Below are 18,016 nucleotides of genomic sequence, written 5' to 3'. Positions count from 1 at the left end.
AATATCCCCGGTTCAGAGGCGTCACTTAATGCGTATTCTCTACCGGCGATGGATGACGAGAATTAGCAAATTTCAAGGATCGGTTTTTGCCCCTGATGGCAATGTAGTCGATGAGACAGGTGGGAAGTCAGTTCAGTGAGTCCAATAGCATCATTATGTGGTCCACAAGGGAACGTTGTGTCACCCAGATTGTGCCAGAACAAGGCATGACGACCACTTGTGTGCTCTTTCGACTCTTTGAAGAAACATCTCCAGCCTCAAGCTCCTTCGTTCCCCGCGGGAATCTGGACGTTCGTGGTACCCTCTTCCGGATTTGGGTAATACCAGGTCGTAATTGCAATGATGACATAGACAAGAACACACAGGCCACCTTCAAGGTAATTTGACTTTCCATCTCGAAGGAAGTTCCCAACCACCAGGATCGCGAGAACAAGCAACACAATCATGAAAATCTCGAAGTTCAGGTCCATGTCTTTGCCGAGACCCCAGCCCACGATGACGACAAGGGGAGCATTCAACAGTGCCGTCTGAATCGATGGGCCTAGACAATGAAAAAGAGCGAAATTGATTTGATTATCCCTAGGGAAGTCAGTGAGTTTGAGATCTACGGATATGGACGAGGAATTATTTACCAGGCTTCGTCCACGGCAGTAAGATGCTCCGCCGCCTTTTCAACCAGGGGAACAAGTATGAGACCCATGAAATTATCTGGGACTCCTCTCTTAACGATAAACGGAATCTGTTCGACTAAGAACACTGCAGACATGCTGACACATGTAAGCGCAATGACTATAGCCACCAGGCACTCGGTCAACGTGAGCTTAGCTCTAAGACGTTCTTCGTCTCGATCCTCATCCCGAGCTTCGTCAAGCTCGAGGACTTCGTCAAAGATGCTATGGTGACTGCGGAGATTGAACCAGAGAAACCTAAAAAATTGTAAGCACGCCATCAATCCCACCTTTCCATGAAGTAGGCGTACATGACAAAGGCCACCAGTAGGATGACGGCAGTGGCTCTGCTGATAGTCCTTGTATTCGAGAGCAGTTCGTCTGCGCTGAAAGTACCTTTGGTCGTTAAGGACCCCGTAAGCGCGGAATAGAAAGCGCTCGGGATCAGAAGGCCAAATCCAGCGACAAGCAAAAGCCCAGAGCCAACCTCGCTGACAGCCCCGTGGAACACCTGCTCGTCTCGTTTCAATCCTCCAAAGAAAAAGCATAGTCCCAGACACAGCAAAAGATTGGCAAGGATAGAACCGAGGATAGCAGCTTGAATGACAGGAATAAGGTTATTGTCCTTGTCCTGCACTATCAGAACCATAAATAGTACGATCTCAACGACAGCGCTCAGAGTTATCTCTAGCAGGATCCCTAGCACTTTGGGGAGCTTTCTAGCCAGCTCGCCGCCGGCGAAACCGAGCAGATTCGCTGTCGGTACGATAGCGATATAATTAAGAGTAAAGATCCAGACAGGTAGATCGGGCCGCGCAAAAGCAATGGCAATAGCGGCCGGAACAAACGGCCACAGAACATTGACTACCATGGATAAAGTACAAGTACTTCTGGCGCAGACTTTGAGAAAGTGACCGACGTGGATACCACTCCGTCCACTTTCACCCGTGGATTCCGCTCGAAACAGTCCGAAACCGCCACGACGCGTCGGTGACCTCTCATGGTGCCCCGGAAGTACTGACGACCCCTTAGACTCCCGGTGTTGCTGTATAGAGGAAGATCCCGTTCCTAGTTTGTTTTCGAACCCGGCTTCGGAATCGGTGGCGTGGTTTTCTGGTGGTTGCATATGCATATCGGTTGGATATCAGAAACCTAGGATTCGGACGTTCACATTCAAAACGACAAATCTTTTGGATCCCCAGACAGCAATACCGTCGTTGACCGAATAGAAGGTGCCACGCGAAGCGGACAAGAGTGATGCCTCTCACTCGTGAGGAGAAAAGCGAATCTCAACTCCTGCCCTTTTAAAGAACAGAAAAAAAGGCCGACTCAAGACGGATGATATGGAATCCATCTTTGAGGACACAGGGGGGAAAAAGCGACAAGTGGGGAGGAATCCCAGCTGAGGATGCTCTGGAGCTTGGCAGTGAATCGCCAAGATAGACAAGACTGATAGTCTGACAGTAATAATATAACCAAGCCACTCATGTTGGAAGTCTCCCACTGTCGTTGTGCACTTGTACTGACGAATGCAATGATGGGAAGCTTGGCGGTCCGCTCCGGCCAAGGAGACCCAGCCGACAGCCGACAACGGGCGAACCAGACCTGACTGCTAGAAGTCGCTTTGAATTAGCTTCTTCCCCATGACGTGGCAGCTTGAAGCTGGAAGGCGTTCTGGGAGTAGTTGCGACATAGAAGCTACAACTCATGCAACGAAATTGGCAATAATAGTTGCATGACATTCACAACACTTTGGACAGAATGCCTAGAATACATCTTACTAAGCTAACGACCATCTCGTGACATCTCACACTAGTACAGTTTCGGAGATAAGAAGCTTCCAAGCCCACAGCAGCTGAGGCAGGCTGCAAAGCAGTCAGTGCTATGTATGTACCTAGGTACCTAGGTAGAGTGTAGACATTCTATGTTTCTAACCAGATGGGTTGGCATAAACCACTCTGCTCCAGGCAATACGTGCCAACAGGACAGGGCAGGAGGTTAGGGTTTGGAAAAAGAAATAGGACTATTGCTTGTCACAAAGAATACAGGATGCGCTATGATATTTTCGCGAAGCATGGTTATTATTATAAATGTTAGAGAGTATGTTGCTAAGAGCTACCTAGGGACGTTTGCAGTAGGGCTGCAGGATTATTACGTTATTAGACAAGGAAGCTGTTCTGGAACGTGGCGGGCTCCCTGCGGTTAAATTCGGCGAGGGGCAACTTCGAGCACGCAACAGGTCGCCAGTAATAAAAAAATGAAATAAATCACCTTCATTTCTCTATTGCCATGTTCTACGGCCTTTTCTCCATTCCTTGAGAAAAATCTTCTGTCAATCGCTGCTTTGCTTTACTTCTACACCTTCGTAATCCAATCTCATCGCCATGTCGTCTTCCAGCCAGTCTGTTACCCCTCCGGGGGTGCTGAATTCGATCACCGAACACATAGGCAATACCCCCCTTGTCCGGTTGAATCGTCTGCCGCAAAGTCTGGGCATCGAAGCGACCGTATACGCGAAGCTTGAATACTTCAATGCCGGTGGCAGTGTCAAAGATCGGATCGCGCTGCGGATGATTGAAGAGGCCGAGCGTTCGGGGCGGATAAAACCTGGCGATACCTTGATCGAGCCTACCAGTGGAAATACGTGAGAATTAAGAGTTCATGACCATGTTCCCCTAAAATCAAAGGCGCTGACGAAGGACCGCAGAGGTATCGGATTAGCCCTTGTTGGAGCCGTGAAGGGTAAGTGCCCATGTCTTAAACAGTCGTTTGGAGTCGAATTTTGGTGTAACGCGTCTGGTCTCTAGGCTACAAGACAATCATCACACTCCCGGAAAAGATGTCCGCTGAGAAAGTCTCTGTGCTGCGGGCGTTGAATGCGACCATTATTCGCACCCCTACGCAGGCCGCATATGACTCGCCAGAATCCCACATTGGAGTTGCAAAACGTCTGGAGAAAGAGCTACCCAATGCGCATATCTTGGACCAATACAGCAACGTAAATAACCCACTGGCGCATGAACTCGGCACCGCCGAAGAGATCTGGACTCAGACGAGCGGAAAGATCACAGCAGTCGTCGCAGGTGCAGGAACTGGTGGGACAATCACAGGTCTATCTCGAGGCCTGAAGAAACACAACCCAGATGTCAAGGTCATTGCGGCTGATCCACATGGATCTATCCTGGCATTGCCTGCTTCGTTGAACACCGAGCATGCAAACGAGCCGTACAAAGTGGAAGGCATCGGATATGATTTTATTCCCGACGTCCTTGACCAGCATGCGGTGGACAAGTGGTACAAGACAGGGGACAAGGAATCTTTCCAGTATGCCCGGCGCCTAATCGCTGAAGAAGGTCTCTTGGTCGGTGGAAGCAGTGGGAGCGCCATCGCTGCGATGGTGCAAGCTGCTAAGGATTATGGCTTCGGAAAAGATGACATCATTGTGGTCATCCTCCCGGATAGCATTCGAAGCTATCTCACCAAGGTAAGTCGAGGAGCTTTCTTGCGGGTCTCTTGTCGTGGTGATTATGTGTAATATCTCTTACTTACTTCTCCTCCAGTTTGCCGATGACGACTGGCTGGCTGCAAATGATCTGCTGCCTTCACCTCCTCCTGAGCTCGCTCCGGAAGCACCAGCTCAGGGGAACCAGGACCCCTTGTCCACTGCTAAGGTCAGGTCACTGAGGTTAAAGCCGGTGACGACGATTCGATCCAATGACACCTGCCAGACGGCCATTGAGCTCATGAGGGACAAAGGATTTGACCAGCTTCCTGTCCTTGCTCCCGATGGCAAGAGGCTTGCTGGTCTCATCACCCTTGGGAATATACTTAGCTGGATCTCTCATGGACGTGCAAATGGGAAGACTCCTGTTTCGGAGGTCATGTTCGATTTCTCGAAACTCTCTGAGGTAGTCACGGATCCCAGAGACATCTGGCCCGTCGGCTCGAGCGAGAACGGAGAGCTCCCAAAGACAGCAGGTCCACGCAAATTGCGGGGCAAAAACCGCAAATTCATCGAGATTACAATGGACACTCCACTCAGCGTGCTGAACCGATTCTTTGAGTGGAATAGCGCAGCAGTTATTACCGAACGGGACAACGAAGGCACCCTGAAGCCAGTCGCAGTGGCAACAAAGGTCGATCTTCTCACCTGGTTGCTTCACCAGAACAAATCTTAGTTAGGATACTGGTGACTCCCCTTTTTTGCCTGGATGCTTTTTTGTTTCAACAACTATAGCCGGGACGTGTTACATGGATTCTGCGATATGTGGGATAGGGCACAAGGTATTGATCAGTTGATAACCGGGGGCTTTTGAAGGTATGGTGCACTGCACCTGTCTGTGTACTTAGACTAGTCTTACCTCGGCTGCCTGGATATAGATAGGTACATTTTATTCCGTTAGACGTAATACCAGTTTGCTTGTATGTACAGGACCATGCATACATCCTGTGTCGCACGCTAAGCAAAGACGAATCCAGTGGAATTTTGCCTGCTGAAGTACAAGAAGGCCAATCAATGCAAAGTTCCAACCGCTACTCAAGTAACATCGTAATATATCCATGGATAGATATAACTTGGGACATTCAAAACTGGTGCCGCATGTGCTGGAAACTCTCCTTGCAGGTATGACGTATCAACCACCTGTCTACCTGGGTAAGTAATATCTACCTGACAACGTTGACGTAGCGTTACTTTCTAGACCACTCCCCATCTTGATTATTGAAGGAAAAACAGGATTCATTGTCTCGCAATTGCTGTCGGAGCAATGACAGGGTTTTTCACGTACAGGAATTTCTCCTTACGCGATACGCCCCCACTCAATGGCAAGGTTGCAGTTCTCACTGTAAGTCCGATTCCATGGTACAGTACAGAATCGAGCTATATAAGCCTGCTCAGCTCGATTCTTATTTACCAAGCTGATATTTTTCAGGGAGGCCAGACAGGGATAGGAAGAGGTAAGATATATATATACATATACATACATACCCATTATTGTCTTCTGTAGACTCTAGGTCTGGATGGTATGGTCGCTTTACTATGGAGTGCAATTCTAATCAATGGTTATGTCGCTATCAGAGATTGCTACTCAGTTGCTTGTTCACAGCATACAAAAGATCTTCATTCTCGGTCGAAGCAAGAAGAAGTTCAGCGATGCGCTGGAATACTGGCGTTCACGTGGGTATATCGATGATGCCAGAGAAGACGACGACGAGTCGAGGCTTTGTTTCGTCCAGTGTGACCTGGCTGATATTCGCTCGGTCAAGGAGTCTGCAGATCGAATCGTCAAGGCTACTGATCGTCTGGATGTTGTGATATGCAACGCAGGTACGACGGGCTTGCAAATTGCCGTCTTCAAAAAGACAGAAGAAGGATGATGATATCAATTGATGTTTTGAAACAATATATACAGGGTTGGGCATCTCGAAACAATACAAGCTCTCTCCGCAGGGCATTGAGGCGACCTTTGCGACCGACGTAGTCGGTCACCAAGTCCTCGTCACCTTGCTCCTCCCTCTTCTCAAGAAGACGACGGTCAATCACAAGACTGATATCCGCATCGTCGTCACCAGCTCAAGTCTTCACTGTCTCTGCCGCCGCCTGGATCTGAACCTGCTGAAGTCGCCCACGCCTACCAGGCCTGCATACTTCGACGGCATCTGGCGCTATGGCCGCTCCAAACTGGGGGGTATTCTATTCACAAGGGAGCTTTCGCGACGCCTGCTTTCTGACCCCGACCCGACCAGCAAGAACATTTACGTGAATGCGTTTTTCCCGGGAAACATTGCCACGGAACAGGCGGATGTGTGGAAGAAGTATTTTGGAAGCCTTCTAGGCTGGCTAATCAAGAAATTTCTCTCCATTTTTGGGCAGAGCACCGAAGATGCTGCCGCCACAGCTATGTATCTTGCGGCAAGTAAGGAAATTTCCAATGGTGTCGGTACGCATGGGGAATATTTCATTCCCATTGCGACAAAGTGCCGAACCACTTCCATCGCTGAAGACATGCTGCTTGCACGAAGTCTTTGGGTACGTGAATCTGTATGCCATCTTTCTGACTCCTGTCTAAAATCCTCGTCGGCTTTTTTCATAGACTGCTAATGAATGATCCTAGGACTGGATAGATGGACAGGCAGCAGAGACCCTTGGGGATGAATGGCATACAGCCCAGTGATCCCTTCACCGACATCATTCAATCTTCAGGGATATCCACGTACTGAGCTGGAGAAATGATGACATCTAGAGTCGTGTATATACCAGCTCGTTTTGCCGTAATATACTTATGCTGTAAATGAGCCCACATTGTTTGGCTTGGTTCTGAACGTGTCTCTCCACTGTTGCAAGAGAGCATTATCTCACAGGGCAAAGGGTATATAAGATGGGATGGTCAAAGAGGTCCGCGCACAGGAATCACAGGCACATACCAATCCATTCCTCCCATTTCCGGACGCCGGCTTTAGCATCCGCTTCACCTTCGGCCTTGACAGCACCACCAATGACATCAACCTTAATGCCCACTTCCTCTTCTAGCAGCTTGAAGCTGAATATACCGTGGCCATCGTCGCCACCTAGAACTTCGTCCTCATCTTCATTGATCCCGGAACCAACGCTGGCATCCATTAGGCCTCTCTTTCGCGATTTTCGAATCCTGTCGATCTCCGTCTCGAGTTTGTCGCGCACGGAACCCGGCGGTAAAGCCGTGAAAAGATCTTGCTTGTTCGCCGCTACAAGGACGGAGACTGGGTCTCCAACCTTCGAGGAGAAAGAAGATCTGCCCCTGTTCAGCGCACTCTTCTGGAGGAGAAGAAGGACGTCGTGCAGATATCCCGCGGCATCCCTCAGATTTTCGTCTCCTTCTGACAAAGCGGCAGCATCAACAACAAATATGACACCACGAATTTTCGACTTTTCTTTCTTCGAATTTAACGTTGTTTCCAGATATGATAGACCTTCGGACTGCCGTAATTTCCCATGACCAGGAGTATCTTTCAAGAAATATTTGACCGGATTCCTTGAAGCTTCGGACAGAGAGGGGTCATTGACAGAGCGATAGCGGTTCGAGGCGATAGGTATAGTCGGAGGAAGAGTAATAGTTGCGACGGTAGATGTCTGGGAGGTATGAGTGGGTCGTGCTGCTTTTACAAGGCGTGAGGAAGTAGATTCAAGCTGTTGGTCATGTCAGCAATACGTTCCTCTCGCTTTCCGACCCACGCGACTGTTCTGACAACATACCAATGAAAATAGAGAGGTTTTCCCAGTACCGCTGGGGCCAAGGAGGACAAAAAAAGATGACGTTGGGGATGCGGCGGTTCGATAAAGAAGGTAATGAAGTACAAGGGGAAACCCCAAGCAAATTACCACCGTCACCAGGATTGCAATTGGATTGCCATCTAGCAGATTGGTTGCAATACTCTCAACCGAGTCCCAAGCCAAATCTCTCCAATCCAAATGTCTACCCATCACGCTGACCAAATGGATATGAACCGTACAGCGTGATTACGAGCGACACAAGGGAGTAAAAGAATAGAAAAGAAGACGAGAAAGGAAAGTGACTACTATCGAACACTATCGATTGATACAGTTCGGCGTGCCAAGCAGCCGAGGGAGCTGAGCATACCCGTGGATGCGGGTCTCCATTGCTGGAAGCGGCTTAGCGCCTGGCTGCAGTGCATCATCGGCGCAACAGCAATGTTGTTGCGTACCTCTGTAGACAGCTGCATTGTCCTCATACACATTCATTGTCCTCCTTTCTATGAGAGCAGCCTCTCGTTTTCTGTCCTGCTCTTTTTCAAAGCACAGTGTGTAAAAATGAAATTGATCCATACCTTGTCCCTCGTTCTATCTCTTTCCTCTGCCGCATTGGCAGATATTCAATTCCTAACTCCCGCTGCTGGATCGACGGCCAAGGGTGGTGACACGTTGACCGTTCATTGGAAGGATTCAGGAAACCCCCCGAAGCTCTCTGAGTTCACCAAATATGATCTCTTTCTTTGCGCCGGGGGAGATTCCGTGGATTCGATTGTAGGCATATCCACCCCCTTTTTTCAAGTTGAGCAAGGACAATGAGAACGCTGATCCGACCCTTCGGGGTAACAGGAAGAACTTGCGCTTCTTATAAAAGACGGAGCCTTTGCACGAGGGAATTCTGTGTCGTTTCGGGTCGACACGAGCGTTGGCGGTAACGAACCGAATGCATAGTATGGCCTTTCTCGCATCAATCATGTCTTTGGGGCTTTTTCTGACGGCAGACGGAACTTCCAGCTTTCTCAAAATGGTCTCCTATGATGAATCGGGCTCATCAGTGGTCAATTATTCCCCGCGGTTTTCCCTCCTTCAAATGACAGGGACGTTCTCGGATCGTGTCAAGAATGGCCTTCTATCTCTGTCCCGTGCCTCGGAGACGGAGGCATTGGAGGATAACGAGGAACTCAGGAAAAGACAGGTCCAGGACACCACCACCACCACCACCACCGACATCGAAGGGATGTTCACTGTGCCCTACCAAGACCAGCTAACCGGGCTTACCAAATATGCCCCGATGGCCAAACAGCCAGGGACGACGATCACTGCAAAGACTCCTGTTCGACAATTTCCCACCAGTGCCTATATAATAGCCACGACATTCCTGCCAGAGCCCACGGTTCAGACTACCATCACTGCACCTCAGACCTTTTCCGTATCAAGCATCGAGAATACGGTATGTACTGCATATGTTGCCGCCTTCTGCGTCAGATACTGAGTGCTATTTCCTCTAGGCTTCTCCTGCTCCACAGCCTTCGGACGACATGAAGAGATTCCTTAAGAGATGGGAGGATTAAGATTTCATAGAGTTCTAAAGACGACTGGAGTCCGATGTTAATTAATGATGGGCTTTGACGGTCAACATATCGGTGTCTGTGTTGTATTTTTACGTGTAGTTTGTTTTGTTCGGCATTTTGGACTTGGCGTTTTGGATACTGTTCTACGTGAAGGTTTGGGAGCCTGATTTTACATGATATAAAGGTTGGCGTCTGCGCGAACAATACGCGTATCTGCTGGCTCAATGTAATTCTACGAATGAAAACTTCTAGATCCCCTAAACTGCTAGACTCGGATTTCTATGGTGTTACTGTACCATCACTATATTATAAAAACACTAACTTCCGTTTTGCACACTGTCATGTGGCTATAAAGACAACATCTATACCATACCTAGGTACATACATAAGCGTACCATACTAAATTCATAAAGTCTTCCAAGCCCCTATTAGCAAGAAATATATAAAATAGTAAAGGGAATGTATTACGCTATTGGTAAGGGATATATATCAGCAAGGGAGACAAATATTAAAGGGATATAGCAAGAACTATAGCAAGGAATAAATCTAGGTAGGGAGGCCGCCTGGGAAGTAGATAATAAAGACTACCTAATTAATACAAAAAAAATATAGTGAAGAGAATATTATACAGAATATGAGTAGGGAGACCGCCTAGAAAGTAGATATTTATAAAAATCATACCTACTATAGCTATGCCCTGGGGCAAAAGTCCCTGGAATCCATTAGACCAGGTATTTTCTTAGTCGAGTAAAGCGAGACCGGTAAGGCTTGTAATATAAATAAATATTAATACAACAGATGTATGTACAGATCAACTGCTATGACTTTCTTTTATGTTTAGTACCACCGAAAAAGTAAAGATACCTAAGGCCCCGGCACTGACCTACCTTTCTGCCTATGTTATAAGAAATATAGTAAGGACTATGGCAAAACCTATGTCGTGGTAAAGAATTGATATAATAATCACATGACAAACATATTCCATGACTTGATAGAGAAGAAACTCATCTAGAGTCCAGGATGAAGCAAATGAGTTTATTTCGTTCATGCTCAGATCATAACCATGTATATACCTAAACCTCCTTGACCACCTTTCTCTCTGTGACAGCAGGCGTGGCAGGCCGGCTGAATCTGTCACTGGCTTGAAAGAAAGCTATATTTTCTCGAAGCGCCACATACTCGCTGTCGGCGTAGCCCAAGATAGATTGAATCTGAGTGCTACGAACGCCCTTGATCCGATTGATTTCGGAACTGCCATAGTTCACTAGCGCCCGTCCAACCTCTCTAGGCTCCTCTCCATGCACATGAAAGTCCCCATTGAGGGCAGTTGGGGAGCGTTTCTCAACAACGAAGAGCCGGACCGCTTCTTGTTGAGCAAAATGACCATCGACGCCCACCACACCAGCGGGGAGAAGACCGGCTTTATTCAGCAGCGCATTGTATGCACCTTGATCGATATACACGGTTCCGTGCGGCGTGAGGCCATGTAACAGCCAAAAAGACCGCGACTGGATTGGCGTTGCTGAGGGCAGAAAGCGGGTGTGAAGGGGTGGTTTTGAGGTTGATGACGCGAGAGGCTGAGTGTCGGGATTTTGGCTGGCACTGGAACCTTCCTGGACAGAGTGGGAAGTTGTAGATGAACTCTTTTGATGCTCTTGAAGATAGTTCACAATATCATGCACATTTCCAGGCTTGGAGCTCTTGGTGATGATTGTTGTTACACCAGCACTGGTTGCGAGTTTGGCAGCAACGATTTTCGTGCTCATACCTCCAGTTCCCAGTGATGAGCCAGCAGTCGAGACATCAGCTGACAAAGTCGAAATATCGGATACAACCTCAATCGGCCTCGCATTGGGATCATGTCGAGGGTTGGTAGTGTACAGACAGTCCACATCTGTCATAAGGAAGAGATAGTCCGCCTGGACCATGGCCGCTGTGATGGCGGATAGAGTGTCATTGTCGCCAAATTTGATTTCCTAGTAACCTTGAGTTGGTGTTCCTTCTTCCATTTCTTGATGAGATAACTTGCGTACCGCAACTGCCAGAGTATCATTTTCATTAACAATAGGAATAACGCCCATGGAAAGCAGCTCAGAAAAGGTATTCTGAGCGTTAATGTATTGTGTTCGCTACTCAACGATCATAAGTATACAGAGATCAACGAACGGGGCAGATAAAGAGGGGAGATGTTACATCTGCTATGTCATTCCTTGTCAATAGAATCTGGGCGACGGGAATGCGAAGGTGGGCGAAAAGGCTGTCCCACAGACTCATAAGTCTGCATTGCCCAACAGCGGCCAGCGCCTTGATGAATCGGGTCAGTTTGGACAAGATATATATTTCAGGGCATGGATCTCTTATGCGCACTTGTATACGAGGGAGATGTTTGGGTCTCTCATCCACATCCATTCTCCGCAACCCCACGCCAATGGCGCCGGAGGAGACAAGGATGACTCTGTGCCCATCTCTTCGAAGTTTCGCTGCAGTCTCGACTATCAACGTCAGTGTTGACAGAAGGGGTTCATGTGTTATTTCGTCAACAATAGAACTCGTTCCTGCGACAATGGAAATTTAGCATTCGCTGCATCTTCGTCTTCAAGCTCGGAATTACTCCGCACCCAACTTGATGACAATAGTAAGGCTCTGAGAGCTTTTTACTTTATTCGTCATGGCTAGAACTTGCTTATCTAGGTGGAAATCAATCCACAAACAGCATAAAAGAGGACTATCTCAAAGCACCGACAGAACTAGGTCAGGCTGTGGAGTCATAGATCGGAGATTATTATTGAGCCATTTTCTTTTTTTGGCATTCTGCCGTCTGTTTCCGCTCTCCGCGGAGGAGAAAGAGCGACTCCGGAGATCATTCAGGACTGCAGTCTTAATCCTCGACCTTACTTGACCTAAAGGCTCCTCGTTAAACATGGCAGACTCAAAGTCGCCAGAGCCGGAGCCTCAGTCCCGTTCATCAAATGACACGGGATACATCCCAGGTGATGATACGTGGACACAATGGCGGAACATCTTTGCCATTTTGACGGGCCGAATGTCTGAGGAAGGAAAAGAGCAGTTCCGGATCGCAAGAGACATTCGGAACGAGGCTGCAGATTGCAAACGATGCGAGGAGCAGCGTGATTATCTCCTCAAATACAGTAAGCTCTTTTCATAGAAACTCTCCTGTTTTCAATTCCTACACTGCTTCGGGATCCTGGATGCTAAGACATGAACACTGATTTAGGCCCCATCATACGGTTCCTCAGCGACAATATTCGTCAACTGGGAGGCGATCTTGGTAGTCACAATATCTACTGCCGTCGCTGCACACAGAGAAAAGCGGGTGGATTTGACCCCGAGTATGGCATACAAATTTGCGCAAATGAGATGAGGAACCAGGGTCACCTGGAAGATACCATGGCGCATGAGATGGTGCATGCATATGACCATCTAAGGTTCAAAATAGACTGGCACGACAATCTAAGACATGCAGCGTGTACTGAGGTATATTTCCAGCATTCTGGGTTCTATGGATGACAGCAGGTGCTTATCCTTGTATAGATCCGAGCCAGCTCGTTAAGCGGAGAGTGCCGATGGGCTCGAGAATTCTTCAGAAGAGGCCAATGGAAACTAACACAACAACACCAGGAATGTGTCCGGCGAAGAGCCATTCTCTCTGTCCGGGCACGGCCGAATTGCAGGGATGAGGCTCACGCGGAGAAAGTGGTTAATGAGGTGTGGGAGAGTTGCTTTAGAGACACACGACCTTTCGATGAGATTTTCCGATAGCATGTATTATATATGTATTATCATTCCAGCATACGGGATGCACAGTATAATGGCGCTCGGGCTTATTCAGACAATATTGAAAGCATGAATACTCCTTCATTAGCCAGCTTGAGAAAACCGTCCTAAATCTCTTGTGCAATGACTAATGCCGGAACACCGGTAGAAAATGATCCCAAACTCCCAGTCCCAAACTCCTTGAATAAAATGACAGAACCAATATCTGAATCCTATGACCTACCATCTTTGGAATCGGAACTCCGTTGTGTTGGTCTTTCTCCTTTCACACAATGTTTGATGATCCATGGATGCCTCTGAACTTCATCCAGAGGTATCCGCTTCTCAGGATCGAGGACGAGCAACTGCAAAGTGTCAGTACATGGAGTCAAAAAGAAGGCTGTCTTGACATACCCTCTTGATAAGATCTCTTGCCTCGGGACTGACGAAAGAGGGTATCGTCATATCCCCTCTGGCAATCCTTCTCTGGGTCATCACAGGAGTGTCCTCAAATGGAGCTTCGCCAACCAGGAATTCATATGTAAGAACACCCAAACTCCACAAGTCTACTTTCTCGTTGTAGTAATTGTCCTGCGAGCCGGGCCTAAGCATCTCTGGAGGTAGATAGTCGAGAGTCCCACACATGGTTTGCCTTCTGTTGTTTGGCGCGTGAACACTCCACCCAAAATCACTTATTTTGATCTCCCCGTGAATCCCAACAAGGATGTTCTCCGGTTTGATATCACGGTGTATGACGTGCTTTTTATGCAGGTATTTCAGGGCGGCGGTCATTTGTGCAATATATTGAGCCGCTTTCCACTCTGGAAACCGGTGCTCTTTCCGAAGGTGTTTGTAGAGTTCACCTCTCCCCGCGTACTCGAGAATGAGAAAGATACGCTTGCTGTCGTGGAAATGGCCATAAAGTCGTAAAACATTGGGATGTCGCAAGTTGCTCTGGATCTCAATCTCTCTTCTGACTTGTTTCTGAACTCCTCCCTGCTGCAGCTCCGACTTGTGGAGAACCTTGAGAGCGCAGATGAAGCCGGAAGATCGTTCTTTGGCAAGATATACTCGACCAAACTTTCCCTTTCCTAAGGCTTTGCCAATCTCGAACATGCCCAGGTGTAATTTCTTCGGCTGGGGCTGTTCATAGAGAACGCATGTGTTTTGCTGCGAATTCTCATCAGAGACTCGAGCTCCGCTCGCGGTATAGGCTCCCTGCTGGTCTTTGCGAGGTGACGAAACAGGTTGGTTTGCATTTGTTCTCGATTCGCTTGTATTTTGCAGAGCAATCTTAAGCATGTGATTTCGATTTGAAGTAGTTGACTGATGCGTCCCAAGACCTGAAATCGACACTGCTGTCGAAAGAGAGCCCTATGGTCGGTCCAGTTAGTCAGGCCAATTGCCCAAGGTTTTCAACAATAGATACCTTAGATTTACTGAGACCTTTCCCGGCAGCGAGGGATTCATTTTCGTCGTTGATCGACAAATGCTCAAGGCGAGCTTCCAACGTTTTGGTCGACATGGTTCAGTAAGGGCGGGAGAAACGATAGGTTTCAACGGTAAGAAACAATTGATTTGAACCCGGTCAGGAAATAGATCAAAAGACCATTTTCTTTTATAAGTTTAAAGAAGAAAGCTCGCAGTTGTTTTCTGGTGAAGGAGAGGATCAGTTGCGAGAATTGTCCACACAATGGATCGGAATCTATTAAATGGCGATGTTTACAGGGTTTCCTGTTGGTGGTTACCCCAGCAACGTCCCGGGCCGATGCTTTCTCCGGGAGCTTGACACACAGACCGCTAGCTCTGCCACTGCGGGGCATGCCTATTGATGCTAAGCTTTGAGATAATAATAGCTATTAGTAGTTTATCGTTATTATCTCTTTCTTTGTCGTGAACACTACGGAGTATGCGCCCAGGGTCATGAGAAGAGATACTTTCTTCTCTACCGATATTCTTTCCTCTCGACGTCTTTTGTTCACGTTCCCGTAACTCGGAAGATGGCTACCAATGGAATAGGTACTTCGGTTTCAGGGCGCCACGACGCTCCAATTCCTACGAAGCCGAACACCTTTGTGAGAAAAGGCTTCAAAATCACAACACAAAAGCTTCCGATTTTGAAGGCTGGGCCCATTGAAGTCATGGCCAATAAGCTTGGAATTACACCGCCGGAGATGATATTTGGCGATAATTTTGTGACGATTGAGCATGCTGCCAGTGGGTGGGGGATTGCGTTCAACGCGTTCGATGCTCTGGACCGTGTCGACAAGACCGGTGCGAAAATGCTGAAAGTCGCGTACTCAAAGGAATGGCAGAAGAGCAGGTGCTGAACCCCACATGTGTAATTGATTAACTTAGGCTGTTGCTTTCAGAGCTAATCGGAGCTAGAGAACACACCCATGAGGGAATTAAGGAGGTAGTCAAGCCTTTTGACTGGTCCTACAGTACGGATTATAAGGGCACATTGTACCCTACCGCGAAGGAATTCGAACCCTCTACTGTCCCAATACCCATCGAACTACTCAAACGCCCAGACCCAATTCTGTTCTTTGACGATGTGATGCTGTACGAAGATGAACTAGCAGACAACGGCATTTCCATGCTGTCGTGCAAAATTCGCGTCATGCCGGACCGACTCCTCTTGCTTTCGCGATTCTTCATGAGACTGGATAACGTTGTATTCAGACTCAGGGATACTAGAGTCTACATTGACTTTGAAAGCCTCGAAGTAATCAGAGAGTATCAGGCTAGGGAACTGGTGTATGAGGAAGTTCGACAGGTATGTGGCCCCTTGTCAACTACTGCTTCAAAAAAGCAAATGGGCCCTAACATGGGAGATGGCAACAGGCCCTAGCTCGTGCACGAGAAGATATCCCTGCTGCCATGAGAGATCCAAATAGACTCGCCCAGGTCCTGCCACTGGTCGAAAGCAATTTAGAGCGCGTAACTCTTGGAACGTGATTGAATGGACGAAGCGCTGTCCATCGACTGAATTATGCGCACCTAGATCTCAGCCGAGTGTCGAACGAATCAACAAACAGATTTAGTTACAATAATCGTAGCAGGCTCCTATTGGAATAATAGGAATGACACCACGTCGATCTGTGCGAGTTGGCAGTTTCAGAGCTGCAACTTCACCGATAACGCAAATGCTTTGTGCAACGGGCAAGAGAATCGAGATAAGATTCTCTGGCGATGGTCCCGCTCATGACTGGCTGGTTGGTTTGCAACCATGCAAGCAAGGCGTGGGCACCCACCGGGAAGATCTGTCAAACACTGCAAACTCAAAACTTGGTAGCTTGCAAGGACATCCATTGATTAGACGCAAAACAGCAGAAGAAACCCAATAGAGAGCACCTACAACATCACTAATACTAAAGATGCCATCCAAGATACTATGTACCGATTGCTTACGGGGCCTGGAGACCCACTTATCCGTTCGAACCCAGGTAATTCTAGTGTTCTTCTTAATTGAGCCTCAGTGACCATCAAAGCTTACATTGAAATCTTCGCGCAGTTCACTGGCTTTAGGTACTTTAGCGTCACTTCTCGTCCGTTTTCCAAGTTTGTTTCTTCAGCGCTCTCCAAATCAGGCTCCGAGTCTAAGTTGCGAGCTTTGCGCCCGGTTTCAATTCCGAGATGCCAACGCGATTCTCTCCGAGCCTATTCACAAACGTCAAGATTGAATTCTCGAATAGCACAGAGTCTAGTATCCCGACCAGGGAATACCGCTGAGACATACGTCTCTTATGGTTTCACTCAGAAATTGTTCGAAGCGTGCTCCGCTCAAGCAGATTACCGGATTCCACAAGCAGCACAGAAAGGCGTGGAGATTCCGAAAACTGACAGTGGTGAAGACCTCGGGATAGGAGAAGGATGGTGGTATAACAGTTCGTTCTATCTCTCTAGCTTTTTTGGATTTTTTAATATGACGGATGTGCATTGGAAATAACTGGTGTCGTCATTTAACAGGTCTCGGCCTCCTTCCAACATTCTCTACCTGGTCCCAGGTAACCTTTCTACATATGTATCTTCTCACCGTCCGTTTACGCGCACTACCGTATCCCGAAAGTGTTCGGACCCATTCCCGCCACTTGTTCGACCATTTCTCTCACAATGCTGAACACCGCATGGTTGTGCTGCACGGTCTGACGAGCCGGGGCATTCGGAACAAATACCTCAAGGACCTCTTCATCCAATGGAGGGGTGTCCTTGCAGCATATGACGAGGGGCTTGTGAAAGGTGACGCAGTTCTAGGTGCTGCGGTTTGGAGAAATATATGGAAAGCAAGCCCGACAGGCCCTGACGGCAAGGAGATCGATTGGGCGAAAGTCGCCTGTGTGGTGTCATACATGAGGCGAATTCTGGTTGAATTGTCTAAAATAGATGAAGCAGATCTCATCCTCGCTGTAGGGGAGGAGGACGGGCGTCCTAGCATCTTTGGATACAGGGAGGTGGACACAAAAGGGATTCAAGCACGATGAGAACTTGTTTCTCTTGGAAATCTATATGAAGGATAGCGAGGTGGGTTGGAAAGTATCGGGAATGGAGTAGAGTATCAGGTTCACATGCAGGCGTCGTGCTTCTTTGTCATACATTTGCGATATTGCGTCAGAGTCAGAGTTTTTACCAACATCCGTATTTGATGGCATGTATATTTATTGCGATGTACTATAAAATACTATAGAATACCAGATTTGAGCAGATGAGATTCGAGAATGAGAATTGTGTTTCCCTCCTCTTCCTTCCTCTTCCGT

General features: G+C 47.9%; 10 protein-coding genes across 10 annotated transcripts; 6 read left to right on the top strand and 4 right to left on the bottom strand.

Annotated features, from left to right (window-relative positions):
* Positions 1 to 257: 257 nt before the first annotated feature.
* VTN77DRAFT_2470 (uncharacterized protein) lies at positions 258 to 1,800 on the bottom strand (the record flags this gene model as incomplete). Its single annotated transcript, XM_069418313.1, has 3 exons — positions 258 to 579; positions 633 to 926; positions 980 to 1,800. The coding sequence occupies 3 exons, from the start codon at positions 1,798 to 1,800 to the stop codon at positions 258 to 260; spliced, it is 1,437 nt and encodes a 478-aa protein (XP_069279096.1).
* A 1,252-nt stretch (positions 1,801 to 3,052) lies between these two features.
* VTN77DRAFT_2469 (uncharacterized protein) lies at positions 3,053 to 4,846 on the top strand (the record flags this gene model as incomplete). The annotated part of the gene is made up of 4 exons (XM_069418311.1): positions 3,053 to 3,312; positions 3,376 to 3,410; positions 3,476 to 4,152; positions 4,229 to 4,846. 4 exons carry the CDS (start codon positions 3,053 to 3,055, stop codon positions 4,844 to 4,846), a joined length of 1,590 nt encoding a protein of 529 aa, XP_069279095.1.
* An 880-nt stretch (positions 4,847 to 5,726) lies between these two features.
* Positions 5,727 to 6,768, top strand: VTN77DRAFT_2468 (uncharacterized protein; the record flags this gene model as incomplete). The annotated part of the gene is made up of 2 exons (XM_069418310.1): positions 5,727 to 5,994; positions 6,080 to 6,768. The coding sequence occupies 2 exons, from the start codon at positions 5,727 to 5,729 to the stop codon at positions 6,766 to 6,768; spliced, it is 957 nt and encodes a 318-aa protein (XP_069279094.1).
* Positions 6,769 to 7,077: 309 nt separating this feature from the next.
* Positions 7,078 to 8,127, bottom strand: VTN77DRAFT_2467 (uncharacterized protein; the record flags this gene model as incomplete). Its single annotated transcript, XM_069418309.1, has 2 exons — positions 7,078 to 7,833; positions 7,900 to 8,127. The coding sequence occupies 2 exons, from the start codon at positions 8,125 to 8,127 to the stop codon at positions 7,078 to 7,080; spliced, it is 984 nt and encodes a 327-aa protein (XP_069279093.1).
* A 348-nt stretch (positions 8,128 to 8,475) lies between these two features.
* VTN77DRAFT_2466 (uncharacterized protein) lies at positions 8,476 to 9,485 on the top strand (the record flags this gene model as incomplete). Its single annotated transcript, XM_069418308.1, has 4 exons — positions 8,476 to 8,688; positions 8,764 to 8,864; positions 8,929 to 9,364; positions 9,423 to 9,485. The coding sequence occupies 4 exons, from the start codon at positions 8,476 to 8,478 to the stop codon at positions 9,483 to 9,485; spliced, it is 813 nt and encodes a 270-aa protein (XP_069279092.1).
* A 1,073-nt stretch (positions 9,486 to 10,558) lies between these two features.
* On the bottom strand, positions 10,559 to 12,155 carry VTN77DRAFT_2465 (uncharacterized protein; the record flags this gene model as incomplete). Its single annotated transcript, XM_069418307.1, has 5 exons — positions 10,559 to 11,461; positions 11,519 to 11,614; positions 11,679 to 11,789; positions 11,853 to 12,040; positions 12,104 to 12,155. 5 exons carry the CDS (start codon positions 12,153 to 12,155, stop codon positions 10,559 to 10,561), a joined length of 1,350 nt encoding a protein of 449 aa, XP_069279091.1.
* A 250-nt stretch (positions 12,156 to 12,405) lies between these two features.
* On the top strand, positions 12,406 to 13,265 carry VTN77DRAFT_2464 (uncharacterized protein; the record flags this gene model as incomplete). The annotated part of the gene is made up of 3 exons (XM_069418306.1): positions 12,406 to 12,634; positions 12,721 to 12,980; positions 13,038 to 13,265. 3 exons carry the CDS (start codon positions 12,406 to 12,408, stop codon positions 13,263 to 13,265), a joined length of 717 nt encoding a protein of 238 aa, XP_069279090.1.
* A 227-nt stretch (positions 13,266 to 13,492) lies between these two features.
* Positions 13,493 to 14,784, bottom strand: VTN77DRAFT_2463 (uncharacterized protein; the record flags this gene model as incomplete). Its single annotated transcript, XM_069418305.1, has 3 exons — positions 13,493 to 13,624; positions 13,674 to 14,633; positions 14,689 to 14,784. The coding sequence occupies 3 exons, from the start codon at positions 14,782 to 14,784 to the stop codon at positions 13,493 to 13,495; spliced, it is 1,188 nt and encodes a 395-aa protein (XP_069279089.1).
* Positions 14,785 to 15,259: 475 nt separating this feature from the next.
* Positions 15,260 to 16,220, top strand: VTN77DRAFT_2462 (uncharacterized protein; the record flags this gene model as incomplete). The annotated part of the gene is made up of 3 exons (XM_069418304.1): positions 15,260 to 15,582; positions 15,648 to 16,038; positions 16,107 to 16,220. The coding sequence occupies 3 exons, from the start codon at positions 15,260 to 15,262 to the stop codon at positions 16,218 to 16,220; spliced, it is 828 nt and encodes a 275-aa protein (XP_069279088.1).
* Positions 16,221 to 16,639: 419 nt separating this feature from the next.
* On the top strand, positions 16,640 to 17,743 carry VTN77DRAFT_2461 (uncharacterized protein; the record flags this gene model as incomplete). Its single annotated transcript, XM_069418303.1, has 3 exons — positions 16,640 to 16,708; positions 16,777 to 17,149; positions 17,232 to 17,743. 3 exons carry the CDS (start codon positions 16,640 to 16,642, stop codon positions 17,741 to 17,743), a joined length of 954 nt encoding a protein of 317 aa, XP_069279087.1.
* Between the last annotated feature and the right edge of the window lie 273 nt (positions 17,744 to 18,016).

The sequence above is a fragment of the Rasamsonia byssochlamydoides genome (assembly GCF_041956645.1).
Source record: "Rasamsonia byssochlamydoides strain NRRL 3658 unplaced genomic scaffold VTN77scaffold_19, whole genome shotgun sequence".
NCBI classification, from domain to species: Eukaryota; Fungi; Ascomycota; class Eurotiomycetes; order Eurotiales; family Trichocomaceae; genus Rasamsonia; species Rasamsonia byssochlamydoides.
The sequence above is the reverse complement of the archived record's forward strand: the minus strand, read 5'-3'. Positions and strand labels throughout refer to the sequence as shown.